This window comes from Tubulanus polymorphus, chromosome 10, assembly GCF_964204645.1.
Source record: "Tubulanus polymorphus chromosome 10, tnTubPoly1.2, whole genome shotgun sequence".
Taxonomy (NCBI): Eukaryota; Metazoa; Nemertea; class Palaeonemertea; order Tubulaniformes; family Tubulanidae; genus Tubulanus; species Tubulanus polymorphus.
In genome coordinates this window covers 13,850,572-13,869,808 of record NC_134034.1, presented here as the reverse complement: position 1 = coordinate 13,869,808, position 19,237 = coordinate 13,850,572, and the positions used below count along the sequence as shown (strand labels likewise).

General features: G+C 40.5%; 2 protein-coding genes across 2 annotated transcripts; one reads left to right on the top strand and one right to left on the bottom strand.

Moving 5' to 3' along the window:
- Positions 1–4,710, top strand: LOC141911861 (spermine oxidase-like). The gene is made up of 5 exons (XM_074802935.1): positions 1–281; positions 973–1,847; positions 2,272–2,474; positions 3,479–3,587; positions 3,784–4,710. The coding sequence occupies exons 1-5, from the start codon at positions 95–97 to the stop codon at positions 3,910–3,912; spliced, it is 1,503 nt and encodes a 500-aa protein (XP_074659036.1). The 5' UTR covers positions 1–94; the 3' UTR covers positions 3,913–4,710.
- On the bottom strand, positions 4,498–18,797 carry LOC141911649 (lachesin-like). The gene is made up of 8 exons (XM_074802639.1): positions 18,760–18,797; positions 8,633–8,739; positions 7,507–7,591; positions 7,040–7,213; positions 6,531–6,688; positions 6,056–6,257; positions 5,427–5,666; positions 4,498–4,640 (listed from the first exon to the last, which is right to left on the bottom strand). The coding sequence occupies exons 2-8, from the start codon at positions 8,732–8,734 to the stop codon at positions 4,519–4,521; spliced, it is 1,083 nt and encodes a 360-aa protein (XP_074658740.1). The 5' UTR covers positions 8,735–8,739; positions 18,760–18,797; the 3' UTR covers positions 4,498–4,518.
- Between the last annotated feature and the right edge of the window lie 440 nt (positions 18,798–19,237).

Genomic DNA, 19,237 nt, shown 5'->3' with positions numbered 1-19,237 from the left:
TAAGCCTACATACATGCAGATATAATGCTCTCGATTTCTATATATTACCAGTACCGACACGGACGAGGCTAAGCTCTGTGAATATTATAGAAAGATGTCTAAAATCACCGATCGAGGAGGAGGCGCCGGTGGTAAGCGCCGTGATCGTGTTCTAGTGATAGGTGCGGGTATGGCCGGCTTATCGACCGCCAGTGAGCTTTTTAGTGCCGGTTTCAAGAATGTTACAGTCTTAGAGGCTCAGGATCGTCCGGGAGGCCGCATAAAGACTCTAGATCCGTTCGGTAAGTTCTTACAATCGTTACTTCATTTCAAGCAATGAATTCGAAAAACTCGACCATTGCCTCACTCTCTCCACCCAGGAGTTAACGGGTACCTGGTCTGATAATGGACTCCTGGTAGATGCTCGGATGTTACTTCTCCCCAGGGAGAGATGATTGATAAATGGTTTGAGTTTGTAGGCGGTGGGTAATTATACTAATTTAAAGAAAAGCGCCGTTGAACATTTAATGAAAAGCGCGCTTATATAGAAATTGAATTGTTGTTACTCAAACAGTTGGGGCTTTATGAAATAGCTTATCTAGTTTTAACACAATTGTAATATATGAATTCATTATGCAGTAGCCTTGAATAATGATGTACTTGAATATGTGTATCACAGCATTCGGCATATTATATTGTCAGCATTCTGTGCGTCAAATCAGCCCTGGTATAATGCGTTAAATAGTGGCCTCATGTAGAATGAACATTCAAAATCAATATTTCTTCAGTCCAAAATAAATGGCTTGTAATTAATGAGACACAGCTTATAGACTGATGAATGATCATGAATTGTGGAAAATGTTGTTGAAATTGTCAGATTGCTGAGCAATGAATTTAATTCATTTAAAGGACATAACACAGAATTTTATTGTGTTCATTCAATTCATCGGTAATCCTAAAAAAACAAACATTTTTATCATTTTTGGAAAACAGGAGAGACGCATATTGAAATCGGCGCCCAATGGGTCCACGGGCAACACGGCAATCCGATATTTCATTTAGCCGACAAAATGAACCTGGTTGATTTGGACGGCATGGAAAAACACTCAAAGAAAATCTCGTATTACTACACGGAAAATGGCGAGAGAGTCGAAGATCGAATCGTCGACGAAATCGAAAATCTTATGGAGTCGTTATTCGAAGCGGCGAACGACTTTCATCGTAAGAAGATGGCGCTACCTGACGGTCTCATATCTGTCGGCGATTTTTTCAGACGCGGTTTTAACGAGTACCTCGATTCGCGAAACGATACGCCGGAAATACTCGAAATCAAAAAAGGTCTGTACAAGTGGCGCCTCCTGTGGGAAAACGGTGATAACGCTTGTAACACGATCGACGAATTGTCCCTGAAAGCTTGGGGTGAATTTTACGAATTTGCCGGAGAAGATGACAACGTTTTAAAAACCGGTGGATATCAACCAATCATCGACCATTTACTGGAAAATATCGATAAGGACGCGATCGTTTACAACAAACCGGTAAAAACTATAAATTGGTGCTTGGATCCTGAAGCCGACAGTCGCGTGTCGGTCGTCTGCAAAGATGGTTGCGTTTATAAAGCGGATTATGTCGTGTCGTCAGTTTCGATCGGAGTGACCCGTGAGAATATCGACACGCTATTTCAACCGGTTCTTCCGACGTGGAAAACTGAAGCCATGAGTCGTATCGGTTTCGGCGTCGTGGATAAGATTTTCTTAGAGTTTGAAGAGAGATTCTGGGAAGAACAATGCGAGGGGATTCACCTGGTCTGGCTCGATGACGGAACGAATTTCAATCTCGAATGCTACGACCCTATCGCTCATAACGAGGTAAATTCTTATTCCGGTCTGTGACGTCTCAGGGGCGAAATCAGACTGGAACATAAGGAGCACATGCGGCCATGTCCTTTTGAAAATAGGGCTACTGCAACTAGTAAGACACCGGTAGCGCCTAGAAATTGTGCTTAAATGCACTGAAATTTTCAACTTTTCCAGACCATTGTTTTGATAATTAATTTGCCCATTTTTCGGTGAATATGCACGCTTTTCATTTCTTTGGGCTCCCCTTAAATTATATCCCTATGGATACACACACACCAGCGTCTATCCTTCAACTTATTATTTGCAATTGTTGTTGAGGCATAATCCAGCTTTCCCCGTCACATCGGTAAGTTGTTTCTTCTTACTGGTCGAGTCAATTTTGTAAACCGCAAAATTATTTGTAAAATCTGTTTTTGGTTTTTTCATCGGCTAGAAACCGGGTCACGAGTGGTATCGAGGTATGTTCAGCTTCGATGGAATTGTCGGTCAGCCGAAAATGTTAATGGGCTGGATTTCCGGTCACGAGGCTCGCAAGATGGAGGAGTGCTCCAACGAGGAGGTGAAGGACGTTTGTTTGGAGTTAATCCGGAGATTTACCGACAGAAAAAGTTTACCGAAGCTCAAAACGTTTCACATGTAAGTTGAACTTGCGTGTGCCCGTACACAGAATTTTATTGTAGGGGAGGGGGTTACTTGGGGAAAAAGGGCAATGTCACCAAAAAAGGCACCACTAATGGTGACGGTGGGCAGGACCGTGATCGCCGCATGGGGTGAGAACATTTTGATATTTTACCTGTTTTTAGATCAATCTCCTGCAATCTGGGCCATAAACATGGGGGGGGGGGTCCAGGGACAACTTACAAAAAGGTCATTATCCGCGAAAAACGAGGGGGTCTGGGGGTCCTCCCCAATAAATTCTTATATCCAATATCGTGCAATATCCTAGCAATAAATGAAGTTCTGATGCAAATTGTGCTTTCTAGGAAATTTACTGCATTAAGATGTAGTTTCAAGGCAATAAAGATGAAATCCTGAAGAATGGTGAACCTTTATGTCGAAAAAAATCGGCCTCGTCTTGTAAAAATATGCACTTGCCTAGTTTTGGGATAGATAGAAACGACTAAGAGTGTTACCTATCTTGTGTTTATTTCGATAAGGACGACTGAATGTGCCCTTTTCATTGAAATTATCTGCCTCGTCCTGTAAAAATGTGTCCTTGTATACGTTTGTGATTGATAGGGAACGAAATCGTTTTTTTAAAGTCCAATAAATGGGAGATAGTCATGTTTATACGTGGAACTGTTGATTGCTCGGAACCCGTTGTGAACTGGTTTATTTTTTATGGTCTATTCAAAAATCGACTTTAGACAAATAATCTATAACAATTAAACTATTTCTGGACGTGAACCTTCGAATCGAATTATGCACTTACGGATCAAATAAATGTAGCGTTTGTCGCGATTAGAATACAATTTAGGGGGCATGTGATAATAAAACTGGGTCACTGTCACCAGACACGAGCTCGCGCACTGAAACAATCAACCTATGTTATTACCCCTTCTCATCGCAACCCTTCATTGTGTCATGCGTTATTCCATTAATTTTAGGCATTTCACATTTGATATTTCTGTCTGTTATAGGTCGCGTTGGTTTACTGAGCCGTACGTGCGTGGTTCCTACAGTTACTGTATGACTCATGGCACTCCAGATGATGCTGATACTTATGCTTTACCCCTACCCAACAAGGAGGTAAATAGACTTACCCTTACCCAACACATGGGTGAATCTTACCTCAACACCCAACACGATATAACCTTAGTTCGTTGCAACGGCGAGATTCACTTGTAAATTGATACTTGATTCCAGGAGTGGACCGACCCTTCCTCCACTTGCCTCCGTGAAGGGAAAATAAACATCAATTTAATTTTTTGTATTTATCTTGTAGGAACCGAAACTGATGTTCGCGGGGGAAGCGACCAATCGCAATTACTTTTCAACAGTACACGGGGCTCACCTTTCCGGGATCAGGGAGGCCCAGCGAATCATCGAACACCACAAGCGTGTGACGTCATAACGTCTAACGGGGGGGGGGGGGCTAGTTCTCACGTACTCAACTTAATACTAGTCAGAAATCCTAGAATCAAATATTACCTAGTCATTACTAGATTACAGCTACTAAAATCCGGTACTCGATCCTTGGTAACTGTGAGTTAATGTTTAACTGTGAGTAAACGTTTAGCATCAGATTTAAATCTCAATTTGTTTTCTATATTCAAATTTTAACTCGGACCTCAATTTGACTTTAGATAATCAGGGTGGCGCCACTTACCTGGGAAATCAGGGATTAGTCAGGGAATTTTCTTTTGAAAAGTCAGGGATTAGTCGGTGAATTTTGTCAGATACTAAAAATCAGGGATAAGTCAGTTATTTTATTACGATTGCTAGATCACGTGTTACATCGAACAGTTTGTTTGCCTGTGTTAATTGATTGGATTCTTAGCAGATCAAGTCAGGGGAAAAAACAACTGGTATGTCAGGAAATAGTCAGGGAGCTAGTAACAAATCTCAGAATCTGATGATCACCTAATTTAACAAGATGAAACTTGAACTTGAGATAAATTGCGCTTGTAATAAAACGTGCATCGCATCATAAACATAATGCATCATTATATGTTATCATTTAAACACCGACAGCTATTACTATCGCTATCAATGACGTCATTAATCCGTTAGCCAATCGTCGTTGACCAGATGACAATATACTCTCCATCGGGCAGATTCTACCCTGACACGTCGGTGTACCTAAAAATAGACAGTTTGAAAATAAAACATATTAATACACGATACAAACTATAATGTTTGGATTAACTGCTGCTGGATTATATAACTCATGATTGTTCACCTGGGTCCAGTTTCACAGTTCTGAGTTAAATTTGACTCTAGAATTAAAACATTGAAAATGAACTAACTTCAACTCAGAGTTAACTCTAACTCATAACTGTGGAACCGGGTCCTGAGTTCACAGTTAACTCTTACTCACAACTGTGGAACCGGATCCTGAGTTCAGAGTTAACTCTAACTCATAACTGTGGAACTGGGTCCTGAGTTCAGAGTTAACTCTAACTCATAACTGTGGAACTGGATCCTGAGTTCAGAGTTAACTCTAACTCATAACTGTGGAACCGGGTCCTGAGTTCACAGTTAACTCTTACTCACAACTGTGGAACCGGATCCTGAGTTCAGAGTTAACTCTAACTCATAACTGTGGAACTGGGTCCTGAGTTCAGAGTTAACTCTAACTCATAACTGTGGAACTGGATCCTGAGTTCAGAGTTAACTCTAACTCATAACTGTGGAACTGGGTCCTGAGTTCAGAGTTAACTCTAACTCATAACTGTGGAACCGGGTCCTGAGTTCAGAGTTAACTCTAACTCATAACTGTGGAACTAGATCCTGAGTTCAGAGTTAACTCTAACTCATAACTGTGGAACCGGGTCCTGAGTTCAGAGTTAACTCTAACTCATAACTGTGGAACTGGATCCAGGAGAAACACCGTATTTCTGTCGAGGGTTTAAACATCGTACTCACTGTAAAGCGTTATAACAGCCGAATGTTTTCCCAGGGGTGACACCCCTTCACAGCTGTAGTTTCCAAAGTTTCCCGATTGTAAATTCGTAATGATTAACGTGCACCACTTTTCATCCTGTTTCAAATCGCTGGCCCCTTTCGGTGTCGTTTCAACGACGTAATGTTTAGAGTCGCGTTCAATCAGCTGTTTCGAACCGTCGTGACCGTGCATGTACCATCGTATTTTGGGATCCGGATAACCTGAAACAGATAAAGATGAAGAAAGCGCTGAACCAATATTCATCCAGTCCCGAGAGTTTCCGGTTCGCGGCGTGAACCACCACCAGGGGTCGCGATAGCGATATACAACTGACGCTAAGGTTCTCGGTGTAGATCAAATAGTGAATTCCGCTACATAGCACTAGTTGTCATACAACCGGATGAACTCAAATTCTTCAGCCTACTAAATATGGTCGCCGCCCCCTCCCCATATGAAAAAAAACTTGAGTTAATTATCTATTTGTTTTTAACCAGCTTTAAACCATGAATACAAAATGTAACTCATACAGCTAGTGTGTTAAGTACTTCAATACAAACAAGTTGTACAATACGACTTTCATTGAAAACAACTACATTTTAACAATTCTCACCTGATACGATACAATCGAGTTCAGCTTTGTAGTTTTTATCCGGCATCTGTCCAATAGTAGTGCGAAACGGACGCGCGAAAGGGGCATAAAATACTCTCAATTCGATATCGTTAGTGTTTGGAGGTGGAACGTTGTTAGTCGCAGTGCAGCGATAAATACCTCGATCTTCTCGAGTAACGTTCTTTATTACAAAATGATCTCCCTGAAATACAGCAATATCAATCGAGAGATTAGGGGGGATTTTGGAACAGTACCTTTTTTGGTTCTCTGCCCCCCCCCCCCCCAACTCAAATACCAGGTACAGCCCTGGATTAGTCCTTTGAGGCTTCTAGTCTCTCACACCTATCGTTGTAAGACGGATTAGAACAGTCACATTATAGGTTTCTGGTGAAGTAACAGAGACGCGTATCTGTCTAGAAGAGTCACGTGTTCATCTGTCCATTTATCAGCTCACACGCGTCTATATATAACTTACATATGCTTTAAATTGACCAGTTTTCAGCGGTTTCCCGTTCGGCTTTGACCACGTGATCGATGGTTTAGGCGTACCCTCGGCGTAACAAGCCATTTCGTAGTCAACGCCCTCTCGTGTGTAAATGGGTGTACCAGTTCCATCAACAACCCACGGAGCTCCTGAAACATGATATACGTGGCATTTATTGCCCAACCGAAATGGGCATATCGTTCCAGGAACTTCTAGTGCCGAGCGAATTGGGCATATCGTTCCAGGAACTTCTAGTGCCCGACCGAATTGGGCATATCGTTCCAGGAACTTCTAGTGCCGAGCGAATCGGGAATATCCTTCCAGGAACATTTAGTGTCCGACCAAATGGGGCATATCGTTTCCAGGAACTTGGATTCTAGAGATCGAGAGTCGCTGGGCGGCGAGGAGAGCGTTCTGATTGGGAACGTGTGGTTGATAGTGATGGGTCTTCAACCGCTCCCCCCCCCCCCCCCGAGGATTACCGCAGAGTGTAAGCTTACTTTGTACGACTAATACCGCGTCGGCAAACGGTGGATCCAGTAAATTAGGAATGCCGATTTGACACCTATATTTCCCGGCATCCTCCTCTTTAACTGATCGGATGATTAAAGTATATATGATGATATTTGCTCCGTTGTTTCTCATTCGAACTTCGTATTTCACTTGACCGTTACCTGAAAATGGATGAAAAAAACTTCATTCTGTCATGTGATATAATATGTTTATTTTTTCCATACGGTTCGATCTTAGGTTAGAAGGAAATCGGGTAGAAATTGTGTAGGCACATATTTCAGCTTTTTCAAGCTTTGAAACAATGACATTGGTAATTAATCTCAGAATCCGATGATCACCTAATTTTACAAGATGAACTTGAACTTGAGATAGATTGCGTTTGTATTAAAACTTGCATTTCATCAGAAACACATGAATGTATTTTGAATGATGTTTGGACCGATATCTATCGTACCTACGTCTGGGTTGATAATGGTTAAAGTCGTATCAGCGCTGATTGGTGTATATTTTCCAGTTTTCTCTCGTCGCAACCAAAACAACTTCGGTAATACATGTAATTTACATAAACAAAAATATGAAACGGCAAAGTTACAATGAACGAGTGACAAAACTGTGGCAGTTGAGATACTAGCATTGAACGGAATCAACAAAAACCAGCAAGAAATTTAATTGAGGCATAAACTGAAAAATGTATTGAATGTGATCGACCTCTCTTGAATTACGCACACACTCGGTGGATGCAAGACGTGGAACAGAAATATTCTAGATTTACCCTGAAACATTTTACTCTGACACCTTCACATGGCTAGCTGTCTTACTTGACCAATATATCACAACGGTTGGCACAATGTTCTTTCTCATTCATTTTTTGAAACGAAACATTTTCGGCTATTTGGTGACAACATGTGTGTATGTTTAATGTCAAGAGACTACTTCTAAAATGTCACCTAGAAAATGTGGTATCTATGATGTCTAATGGCATGAAGAGGCTCATCCGGGAAAACTCAAATGAAGGTTCAAGTGAAGTTAAAAATGTGTCTTTCTTTTCACACATTTTTGACACGGTATTTTACAGAGTTCATGATTTTCAGAGGCTTACTTTCTCAGAGAGAAATATTTTCCATTTATGAATTGATTCACACAAAAACACTCAATGATTCGTTACTTTTACTGCGCTGACCAAAAAACGGGTTAAGTCCACTTGCGCAGTGGTGACTTAAGTCCAAGATTAGCATTAAATCTTAAGGCTCGGTTTTAAGTTGTTTGAAAGGCCTAATTAGTTTACATTCGTTTTGTAGGATGATATTTGCCGCAAGCTTTGCTTTTGATAAATCTTCCCTGTTTATTCGATATAACAATTTGTACATAAAATACTTGTCGACGATCTAATATTTAAATTTTCACATGTAATGTTATGAGTTATCCAGGAACTGATGATGGCTGTAGACCAATAAAACAATCTTCGACCGGCCTCATTCAAAAGATGGATGAGAGTGAAACACTGTAGATAAGACAGTGACTAGAATTATGCACTAATTCGGTAGATTGTCTAGTGATATTTACGAGCAAAAAGTACTAACGTGGTAGTGTTGTGGATTGGTTAATGGACAGTTTAAGACGGCGGTTCTACCGGTCTGCAGAGTCGATTTCGGAATATTGCGTAGAATTCCAGACTGAACCATCACTCCTGAATATATAAGATTATAAGATTGCGGTCCAATAAAGCAACTGGGAAACTGGATCTAGTGACAAATTAAACTAATAAAACTGTGAAACTGTGGGTGTAGAGGAACTCACAAAACTGTGGAACTGTGGGTGCAGAGGAACCCACAAAACTGTGGAACTGGATCTATAGTCAAATTAAACCTACACAACTGTGGAACTGGATTCAGAGTCAAACTAAACCCACACAACTGTTGACCTGGATTCAGAGTCAAATTAAACCCACAAAACTGTGGACCTGGATTCAGAGTCAAACTAAACCTACACAACTGTGGAACTGGATTCAGAGTCAAATTAAACCCACACAACTGTGGAACTGGGTTCGGAGTCAAACTAAAACCCACACAACTGCGGAAGTGGACCCAGAGTCAAATTAAACCCACAAAACTGTGGAACTGGATTCAGTCAAATTTAACTTGTCTAAGTGTGTAGGCGGTATCTCGGTTCTTACACTAGATACAAAGAAATAAATGATAGATACCTGTAGCAGATTTTGTATCATAGAACAAGATTAAACCACAAACCAAGAAAATCACCGGTGAAATTGTCATGTTTTCGATTCTGAGACAGACTTCGAATCCTCGTAACATACGGCAGAAGGATTTATTCGCCAAACCGATTATAGCGAAAAAAAGTCTATTTTCTACGTCCTATATTTCGTATCTAAGCAACTTGAATCCTACGTAGATGAGGGTTTGATAAATATCCTGTAATCAATCCCTGTACTCCGAGGAAAGTTCATTGGTGAAGAAATACACAAAAAATTAAAGTTACATATCGCGTAACTCGGTATTTCTCAGCGCATCTGCGTAAAATCGTGCCACGTATAGCGAAGATGATATAGGCTATTCCAAATTATATCTTCATTTTTCAATGTAATCATTTTTCACGGCGATTAAAATTTCCTACACAAAAGTAATAACCATTTTCGGTTGTTAGCCCAGTTCTGGTGATCCGGTGGCCGATCGAGATGTGGAGGGAGTAAGAGAGAATAGCGGCGACTGTAGTTGACGGAACGCGTCAGACACGGGACTATTCCGCCCTTGCCGTACATACACGCGCCGCGTACACACGATCCTCGACGCGTTCTATTGAATCAGAGTGTAATAATTTCAACAAGGTTTTAAACGGTCCTCAATAAGCATCAGCGCGTGAAGTGAAAACAAGTGACCGGTGGGAATTGACCCCAGTCTTAAGGTCAAAATTACTAAATACCGTCGACCTTGACCCTTCCGTGCTCCAAGGATAGAGAATTAAATTGCAAATTACGCTTTGATTATGGAAAATTCTGAAAACTGTGAAATTCTAACAATTGTTTTTGCCCCATAATCGACTTATTTCCAAATTTCTAATGTAACTTCTTTTAAATCACAAGAAAAACGGAAATTAGTGATTAAATATCTTATCGCGCGAGAATTCAAAAAGTTTGGTTTTCTCGCGCGAGAAAAGAAAAACTGGGCCATCGTAAAAAAATGTTATCCAGCTTCTAGCCAGTCAGAAAAATTGTTCAAACCAAAATGTTCAGTTGATCTTAAATTGGGAGTTATCCGGACTCTAATCTGGTGACTAAAGTGTCACATACGTAAGTTTATATAGATGGTGGAGGAGAATGAAGGATATTTTCAAACGTCAACCATATTAGTTGTTAGAGATACATTTCACGCGTCATGGAAGACCAAACGATTGATAGTTTTACTTATTGTGATTATTTGGAAATAACTGATTCTATTTATTGTTTTTGTTTATAATTTGATTGCTTGTGTATGGTGGCGGGGAGGGGGGGGGGGGTTTATTGAAAGGAATGCGGATTTTAGTGTTGTTTTGCAGCGATGCAGGGCCTGCAGACGAGTTTACGAGCTTCTTGCTGATAGAAATCTAAACACGCGATATAAACGACGAAATTCAAACAGAAATTCAAATCTTGAATATTCGTCGCAAACAGTGCGTAATAAAGAACGTCGAAATTCGGTCCACTTCCGTATAGGGTGTGTATGAGAATCCGAATCCAGAACATAGTCCACAAAACACAAGCAGGTGTCACCGTAACCAAAAACAAAACCGATACCGAAATCAAATTGACGAGAAATCGATAAGATTTATCGTCTGAATGTCCGCCATGTTTTTGTATGGCCTCACTTCCGGTAGCTCGACGAGTTTTGATCAAAGTCGAGGCGATCACCACGTTCGATACGATCACAATAAAACACGGTATCGCGAACGTGGTGATCAATTCCACTACGATCACTATAATCGTGCCGGCTCCGGGCAGACGATCGAAAATCAAATCACAACTAGTGCCTTCTTCATTCAGATCATACCCGAATACAAACGGCGATCGACCGATCATTGCTATGATTACGATGGAACAAATGGCAATTATCCGACTGCGAGATGTGATCAATCGTTCGCGTTTCAGCGGAAAATGAATCGCGACGCATTTCTCTACGTTGTACAACATCAAAGTCCACGTCGATGTCGCAGACGAAATGTACCAAAGATACCGAAATATTTTACACACGGCCATGTGAGTGGCCAAAAAGTCGAAGTGCACTTTGCCGTCCGTGTATTCGTACAAGGCGTTATTCATCCAACTATCGGTCAGACCGTTTGTGATTAGATTCACCAGATCGCTGGCCGCCAAAAACGTCAAATACTGCGACGTCGATTTATCGCGTCTTTTCATTCGTGGAAAAATGATCAACGATAAAATGTTGCCTCCGATACCCATGAAAACGAAAAACGGGAACAAACAGGCTCGGTAGAAATTCATGAAGAGTTTTACATTATCGGGTGGCATCAGCACGACCCGACCATCGCCAGTGGTCGTGTTAATGACAGCGGTTGTGAAATTATAATCCAACATCTCGTATCGTTTCGTGTTTGACAACCGAGTAATACTAGCTACGGCTCCGACGACGGTCAGAAAGTTGTTTGTTCGTTCACGGCTTCGATGAGAAAAGGATCCACTTGAAACCTACGTCTGCAATGTTAAATATTACGGGCAGAACTGTCAGCTCCAGGGATTGGAAGTCTTGCGGAAAGTTTTCTTCGTGACGTTCACGACAAATGATCAGATCCAATTTCATTAAGATACACAGAAGACAGTATCTCGCGCAGTGTATAAGGTAAGGTATTATTATCAAACGCGACTTGTCGAAATTTCATCGATTTTTTTTTCATGAAACCTAAAAAGCTGACGCATGTCGCACGCTCACCACGCGCTCGTTCTCTCGTGTTTAGTTATTTTCTGTTTTTACAGATCTTAAATTACAAACTACAAACTTCGTGCGATTCAGGTGTTTTTGAAAGGGACGTTCGTTTGGGAATATCAGAATTGTAAATCTGATACCAATTTCGCATAGTACGCATATCACGAAGGAACTGATGCAGGCACAATGAGATCAGTGTAAGTGTGAAGTATGAAGCAAAAACAGGACGGCGGATATAGCATTACTTTCCGAACACTGGCCCAGTACTACCCCAGCCTACCCGCGGGTGGAGGTGCAAATGAACGTTCATTCGATCGTAACTCCTTAACCGCAGGAGATAAGTCCGTATAGCCGTATAACAGGACGGTGAATGATCATGTAGCGTTACTTTCCGAACACTGCCCAGGGGCCAGTTGCTCAAAAGTTGGTTAGAGTTATAGTTGACATAGTGACAATTAAAGGTTAAATGGTATTCATCCGTTGGTTATCTTTGACCAACATTTGAACAAATGCGACCCCAGGGGCCAGTTGCTCAAAAGTTGGTAAGAGTTAACCAGTGGATAGTTGGCATAGTGGGTTTGCCTTCCCCCCCCCCCCCAAGAATATTGTGAATATTAAAACGTCTGAGATGCGTTCTGGTGGCTCTGAGAGCTCATATTTGAATAATTTTTCTTATTATCTTTGGTCTAGGCGCGGATCCAGATGTTTCACCAACTCAGAGCGGTTTCTGAGTCCTGCTGTCAACTGGAAGGGCAACTATATCATAGCACAAATCGGGGGATCTGCTGGGGGCACTCCCGAGAATACTTCTAATTTTCAAGACTGTGAGATGCAATCTTTAAGCACGTTTGGGGCATAAAATCTATCCTCCTAGAAGTTAACTATTTTGTTTTGATTCGAATTGACCATTTTCTTATACTTTTTCCATTATACATTGTACTTGCTCGGAATAAAACATTCATGTTAGGCTAAACAAAAATGATACCTTGTTTCTCCGCAGCGGCCGGGTCATTTTTGTAAAATATGATAAAATTTATAAACAGTTCATTTCTATAGCGGCCGGGTCTGTTATGGTAAAATTGATCACGATTTTTAAAAAAGTAATGTATAGGGTAGATAGGCGGCCGGCCGGGTCAACATTTAAGCTCAGCAGAGCGGAGAAACAAGGTATCAATTTTTGTTAGCCTTAGTACAAGAGTCAAAATGACGAACTTGTGAAATAGAAGGGCAAACCTGAGTACCCTCTATACACTAGTGGTAGGCTGGATCTGACCTGACCACTTATTGATAAAGGCAGAATTGTTAATGTGTCTTTTCTTTTGCCGCCGGGAAAACTTGAACTTGAGTTCTTTCTTATACAAAATTCTGCACCTTTTTTTTCAATTAAGGTAGGTATTTCCCGTTTCGTATGGTTTGAATAATAGATATAGGTTCCTTGAGATATTGACTTCTTGGACTTACGAGTGTTGAACCTGTAGCGATCGATTTGATCTCTAATTAAAATTCATCATAATTCTCTTTCTGTATAATTCTAAATGATGTCTTTGATTCTGTGTAATCACGTGACTCGAGTATTAGTTTCCCCAATAATAGATAACAAGAATGCGGTCCTGAACTCGAGTCACGTGACGGCGCCCGGGTGTGTCCACATCAGGGGAGTCGATCTGGCCGTTGTGGCTTCGCTGCAGGGACAAACTAAGTTTTTCCAGGGCACAGTTTCACAAAAAGCGGGTTTCGACCAAGGTCAAGTAATTTGAACTCATAATCCATGATTGATTGACAAACGATTGATCCCTTGAGTCAACCTGTGGGCAGTCCGAGGCCCCATCGTTCCAAACTAAACCCATCCATAGACTACTAGACTATCGTATCGTATCGTATCGTTTTCGCAGTCATTGAAGAAGGCCTATTGGCCTATAAATTTGACTGCCTCGGTGTTTCGCTTAAGTTGCCAGGTATTGCCAGCACTTTGGTAATAGCGGAAAACATAACAACATCCGTGAATTCCGATAACATTCAGGTCCAAGTTAGTAGTGCTCGACCCGTAGTAGGAAATGCTTTTCTTGCCAGTGTTTATCGAGACGTAATTTGAAAACATTTGTAGATGGAGCATTCACTATATCTTCCGTGAGCGAGTTCCAGTTGTTCACCACTCTGTGACGGAAGGAGTATTTCCTGATATCCTTCTTAGCTCTCTGTTTTTGGATCTTCAGAGAGTGTCCTCTTAGATTCACTCTTCGTTGATCTCGTGGCACTAAGGAGTCTCCAGCGCGGTAGTTGTTATGAACCAGATTGTAGACAGTTATCATATCTCCTCTTGCTCTTCGATAGCTCAACGATGGAAGCTTTAGTTGTTTTAGTCTTTCGTGGTATGGTAAATCGTACAGATGTGGTACTAATTTGGTTGCTCGTCGCTGAATTTTTTCGTAATTGTCTACATCTTTTAGTAGGTGTGGGTTGTATGCGGGGATAGCATACTCCACAATTGGTCTTACTAATGCTTTGTAGACAAGACTGAATGTTCTTTCATCTAAACGTTCAAATGATCTTTTGATCATTCCTAGGATCTTGTTACATTTATTCATTGTCGTGGAGTACTGTGCCTGAAAGGTGAGATTATCATCAACAATTATTCCCAAATCTTTCTCCTCTGGGACCGCCTTCAATTCGTGTCTTCTGTTTCCTGCATCCATAGTATACTGAAAATGTTGTCTATTTTTTCCTATGTGCATCACCACGCATTTGTCTGGGTGAAAAGTCATTTGCCACTTCTTTGCCCAGTCTGATAGTTTGTCCAGATCCTCCTGAAGTCTGTGTTGATCTTGGATGCTGTGTACGATTCTATAAATTTTTGTATCGTCAGCATACATGAGAATATAACTTTGAATTTCATCAGGGAGGTCGTTGATGTAAATGGCAAACAATAAAGGACCCAGCACGCTGCCCTGCGGTACACCACTTATCACTGGTTTAGATGTGGATGTCGCACCATTTATATTAACCACTTGGTTCCTTTCACTTAGGAAGTCTTCAATCCATTTCAAGGCTTTACCTGTGATACCACAATTTTCAATTTTATTTAGAAGTCGTTTGTGGGGCACTGTGTCAAACGCTTTTTGAAAGTCCAAAAAAATTACGTCAATGGATTTTTTTATTTCTAGGGCTTGTGTCCAATCATCCATTGATTTCAGTAATTGTGTGAGCGTAGATCTACCCTGTACAAATCCATGTTGGGCATCTGTTAAAACTCCATTAGTAATTAGGTGACTCATGATGTTATCTCTTACAATGGATTCCAGGACTTTACATACAATACTAGTCAGGCTAATTGGTCTATAATTCTCCACAATATTTTTTGGGCCCTTCTTGTGGATAGGAGTTACATTAGCTTCTTTCCATGATGTAGGTAATTTTTCTTCTTCTAAGGTTTTCCTGAAGAGAATGCTCAGTGGTTCTGCGAGCTCGTCTGCTGCTTCCTTCAAAATTTTCGGATGCATTAAGTCAGGTCCCATGCTTTTATTTTCATTCAGACCTTTCAGCTTGTTTGCAATCAGTACGGGAGTGATCTCAATGTCATGTATTTCAGGAATTTCATTTATTTGTGCATTGGGTTCTGGTATGTGTGAGGTATCCTCTTCTGTAAATACACTTGCAAAGTATTCATTGAAGGTGTTGGCCTTGGTAATGTCCTCAGAAATGGATGTGCCATTCTTTTGTAAGTCTGGTATACTTCCTTTTGGTGATGTCTTACTGCGGCAATATCTCCAAAACGCTTTCGGATTTGTTTTTACCTCTTGGGATAGTTTCTTTTCATAGTTCTTGATTGCATTTCTTGTTTCCTTTTTTGCTAGATTCCTAGCTACTTGAAATTTCCTGTAATCTTCTCCATCTTTTGTCCTGAGATACCGCTTCCAGGCTTCGTGTTTCTTTCTAACTTTTGACATTGCTTTTCTATTCATCCATAGTGGGGAGTGCCTTTTCCATCGTGGTGCTTGATAAAGAGGAACATGTGTTCTTTCTGCTTTAAGGATATTTTCTTTAATACTTTGCCAACATGACTCCATATCCAGTTGAAGGAGGGATTCTGTTTTGAGATTGTTATTCAATTCTTTTCGTAAATTGTCGTAGTTACCACGATAGTAGTTCCGCCTTTCGGTCTTAGTTGCTGTATTTCTTTCGAGTAGTATATTCAGGTTAAACATTAGACAGATGTGGTCACTTTTTCCTAGTGCAGCCATGTAATCAACCTTCTGAACTATTTCCTGGTCATTAGTGAATAGTAGATCTAGCAAACTGGGTTCCTGGTTTTCTCTAAATCTGGTTGGGTGTTTGACGTGTTGTTCGAGAAATGCATCATTACTTGCTTCCCATAGCTTTGTGGAGACATGAGTGTCTGCTTGTCTACAGTGGTTTGTTTCCCAATTAACTTCTGGTAAATTGAAATCACCACATAGTACAGTTTGATATTCCTTTAAGGTTCCTAAAGATATAATCATATCTCTGAAATGGTTGTTATTCACCAGACTGCTGTTTGGGCTTCGATAGGCGCATCCCAGGAGCAAAGGCCGTTTGTTAGAAGTATGATGAATTTCTACCCAAATTATTTCATTAGTCATTGATGCCTTCAGTCTCTCTAGAACTCGCACGGGCGGTTTACATGGTTTCATAGTAGATCGGATGAAAACGGCGATTCCTCTTCCATCTTCCTCTATATTGGTAAATGTTTCATATTCTTCACAACCATTGAACATAACATCACTGGGGTTATATGCTAAGGTACTATATTTCGGTTTAGCTTCAGTGATGCATATAATGTCTGGATCGTGTTCGATCTTTAGGGCACTCAACTCAGGTTTTTTATTCATCATGCTATCAGCATTAGTATATAGAACTTTAATATTTTTCTCTTGGTTTCTGTAATAACAGTTGTTTGAGTTTTTATTGTATCCTTCATTCTTTGGTGATTCTTTTTGATTATCTTCATTTTCATATAATATACTGTCATCTGCAGGGTTATGTGTCGGTCTGCTAGATGCAACATTCATTGACAGTTGATTATTGCGATTATTATCGAGTGATTGTTTTGGTACTAATGATTTCTTTTTCGCTGATCTATTTTGTTGATCCTTATGTAATTTGGATCTTTCGTGATTCTTTCTCGTAATTTCAGTTGATGATTGGCTCCTATCATAATTTCCTGGTTTTTGTTGATTCGATTTGCAATTACTTTTTAACATTGATTGGTTACTTTTCAGATTTTGATCATTTTTTCTTAAAAATTTTTCTGACAGTGATTTGTCTGGTTGATTGTCCTTATGGTTGGTTTTGGTTTGCTTGACGAAATGCCGGCGGTAATCTACTGACTATATCATTCCCACGAATGATAAGACCTCGTTCTCCATTTTTTGTTCTTTCCTGCAGCTCTTCCCTTAATTTCTGATAGTGTTTTCTTTGGTTCATAGTTCTATCGCTGGATACAGATACCCCTGTAATAGATGGATCTCCATTTCTCCTTAATTCGATAAATCTGTTTATGATCAATTCTTTATCGAGTTCTGTAGCTAGTATTACCCGAAGTGGGCGACATTTATTTTGCTCATACCGTCCTACACGGTTCACTAATTTAGGTTTATGAAGATCTGTTAAACCTAAGCCCTGGGTGATAAATCCATAGAGATTTTGCCACTCTTTTTTACGCCTTAATTTCACCTGTTCCTCGCTTGCTTCCTGTAAGCCATATATCAGTATATTATTTCGTCTGATTTCCGTCTCCCAAATTTCACATCGAACATCTTGGATTTCTTTGTCTATTGCTGATTTTACAGTCTCGTTTACCTCCAAGTTTCCTTGTGTAATCTGCAAGTTTACAGCTTTATTGATCATCTCATGAACTCTGTCGTCCGGGAGATTGAGATTAAGTTGCTCAATTCTGTCTCTCAATTGTGTTACGTCTGATGACAAAGAAGTGACAGTTGATTTGTCCGCTTTTTCTTCCAGTTTGTTCAGTATTCTTTCCATTGATTCATCGTAGTTCTTCAGGATCTTTTCCATCCTATCTGCGTATCTAGTGAGTCGTCCTTCATCAGTTTTTCTTCCTTTACATTCACGGCAAATTACTGCTCCATGTTTGTTAAATCAACGTCATAACCGCTTGGTAAATTTGAGCAACTAGAGCACAAACTTTTTTCACAGAAAGTACATGTTAGTGAACTTGAGAATACAATAGGCTTCTGACATATTGAACAATAATTGTCTTCAGTAAATTCAGTATCAGGAGTGGTGTTGGCTTTTTTAACTGGTGAAATTAGTCTGGGTCTAGACGTGGCTTGACTTAGCTCATCATCTGCTTTATGGTCTTCCCTTTTTCTTTTATTTTTCTCCTGTGCATCATCGCGGGTATTTACAGTTTCTAAAATACCTGCGCTTAGTGCAGCTTCAGCTATGATGTCAGACAAAGATTTCCTGACACTGTCTGACTTAGATTCTGGTCGCTTCTCGACATGCACAAAAAACCGTTTGCCTTTAGGTGCAGTTTCTTGGCTTATTGTACGGCTATTCGGACTTACTTGGTGTTGGTCCGTTGTTGTTGTTGTAGATTGCTCAAATCTACCCCCCGTTTTTCCCCAGGACCCTATCTCATCCTCAGAATCTGACTCAGCCCAGTGGGTAAGGGGGTTCATACTTTCATTCCCTCTACTAGCCATGTCTTCGTTGTTGATTTCGGGTTCCCGCCCGACAATAAAATTCTTTCGATTTGCTTGAAACTCTTTACTCACGTTTCGACGACTTCGGGAAGGAATAAGATTTGAACTCACTTCGCTTGTGCGTTTCCTTAATTCTAAATTACACGTAGAGCTCACTGATGGATGAGGAGGGGTATTTTCTCGTATTTCTGTTTCAACCAACTCTTCAAACAAGCTCAATCGTCTTCCAGGAATTCTAGTTTCCATAGAATCCATTGTCGGCCATGTTGCTTAGATCAGCTGTTCTCTTTCCAGGAAGCTAGTTGGCAGGAAGCCACAAAAACTTGCTGTTTAACACCCAGTCACACTCAGAGACTTTTCCACACACTCTCACAAAAGAAATGTGTTAGTATATTACTAAAAAGCTGACTGGAAAAATGTGTTAGTATCCAAAAAACTGTGAAAATCCGCGGAGCTGATTTTTTACCCTGTTACCACGGCCAGCGTCACCTAGCAACTACGAGTGGATTCGGATTTTTCGGAATCGATATTAGAATTCAGTCCCGGATAA

Excerpts from the sequence above, each read along its gene's own strand:
- LOC141911649 (XM_074802639.1), bottom strand. The coding sequence starts at position 8,734 with ATGGTTCAGTCTGGAATTCTACGCAATATTCCGAAATCGACTCTGCAG. Across the intron at positions 7,214-7,506 it reads CATTATCAACCCAGACGTAG|GTAACGGTCAAGTGAAATAC; the intron begins GTACGATAGATA and ends ATCCATTTTCAG. Across the intron at positions 4,641-5,426 it reads GGCTGTTATAACGCTTTACA|GTACACCGACGTGTCAGGGT; the intron begins GTGAGTACGATG and ends GTCTATTTTTAG.
- LOC141911861 (XM_074802935.1), top strand. The coding sequence starts at position 95 with ATGTCTAAAATCACCGATCGAGGAGGAGGCGCCGGTGGTAAGCGCCGT. Across the intron at positions 1,848-2,271 it reads ACCCTATCGCTCATAACGAG|AAACCGGGTCACGAGTGGTA; the intron begins GTAAATTCTTAT and ends TTCATCGGCTAG. Across the intron at positions 2,475-3,478 it reads AAGCTCAAAACGTTTCACAT|GTCGCGTTGGTTTACTGAGC; the intron begins GTAAGTTGAACT and ends TGTCTGTTATAG.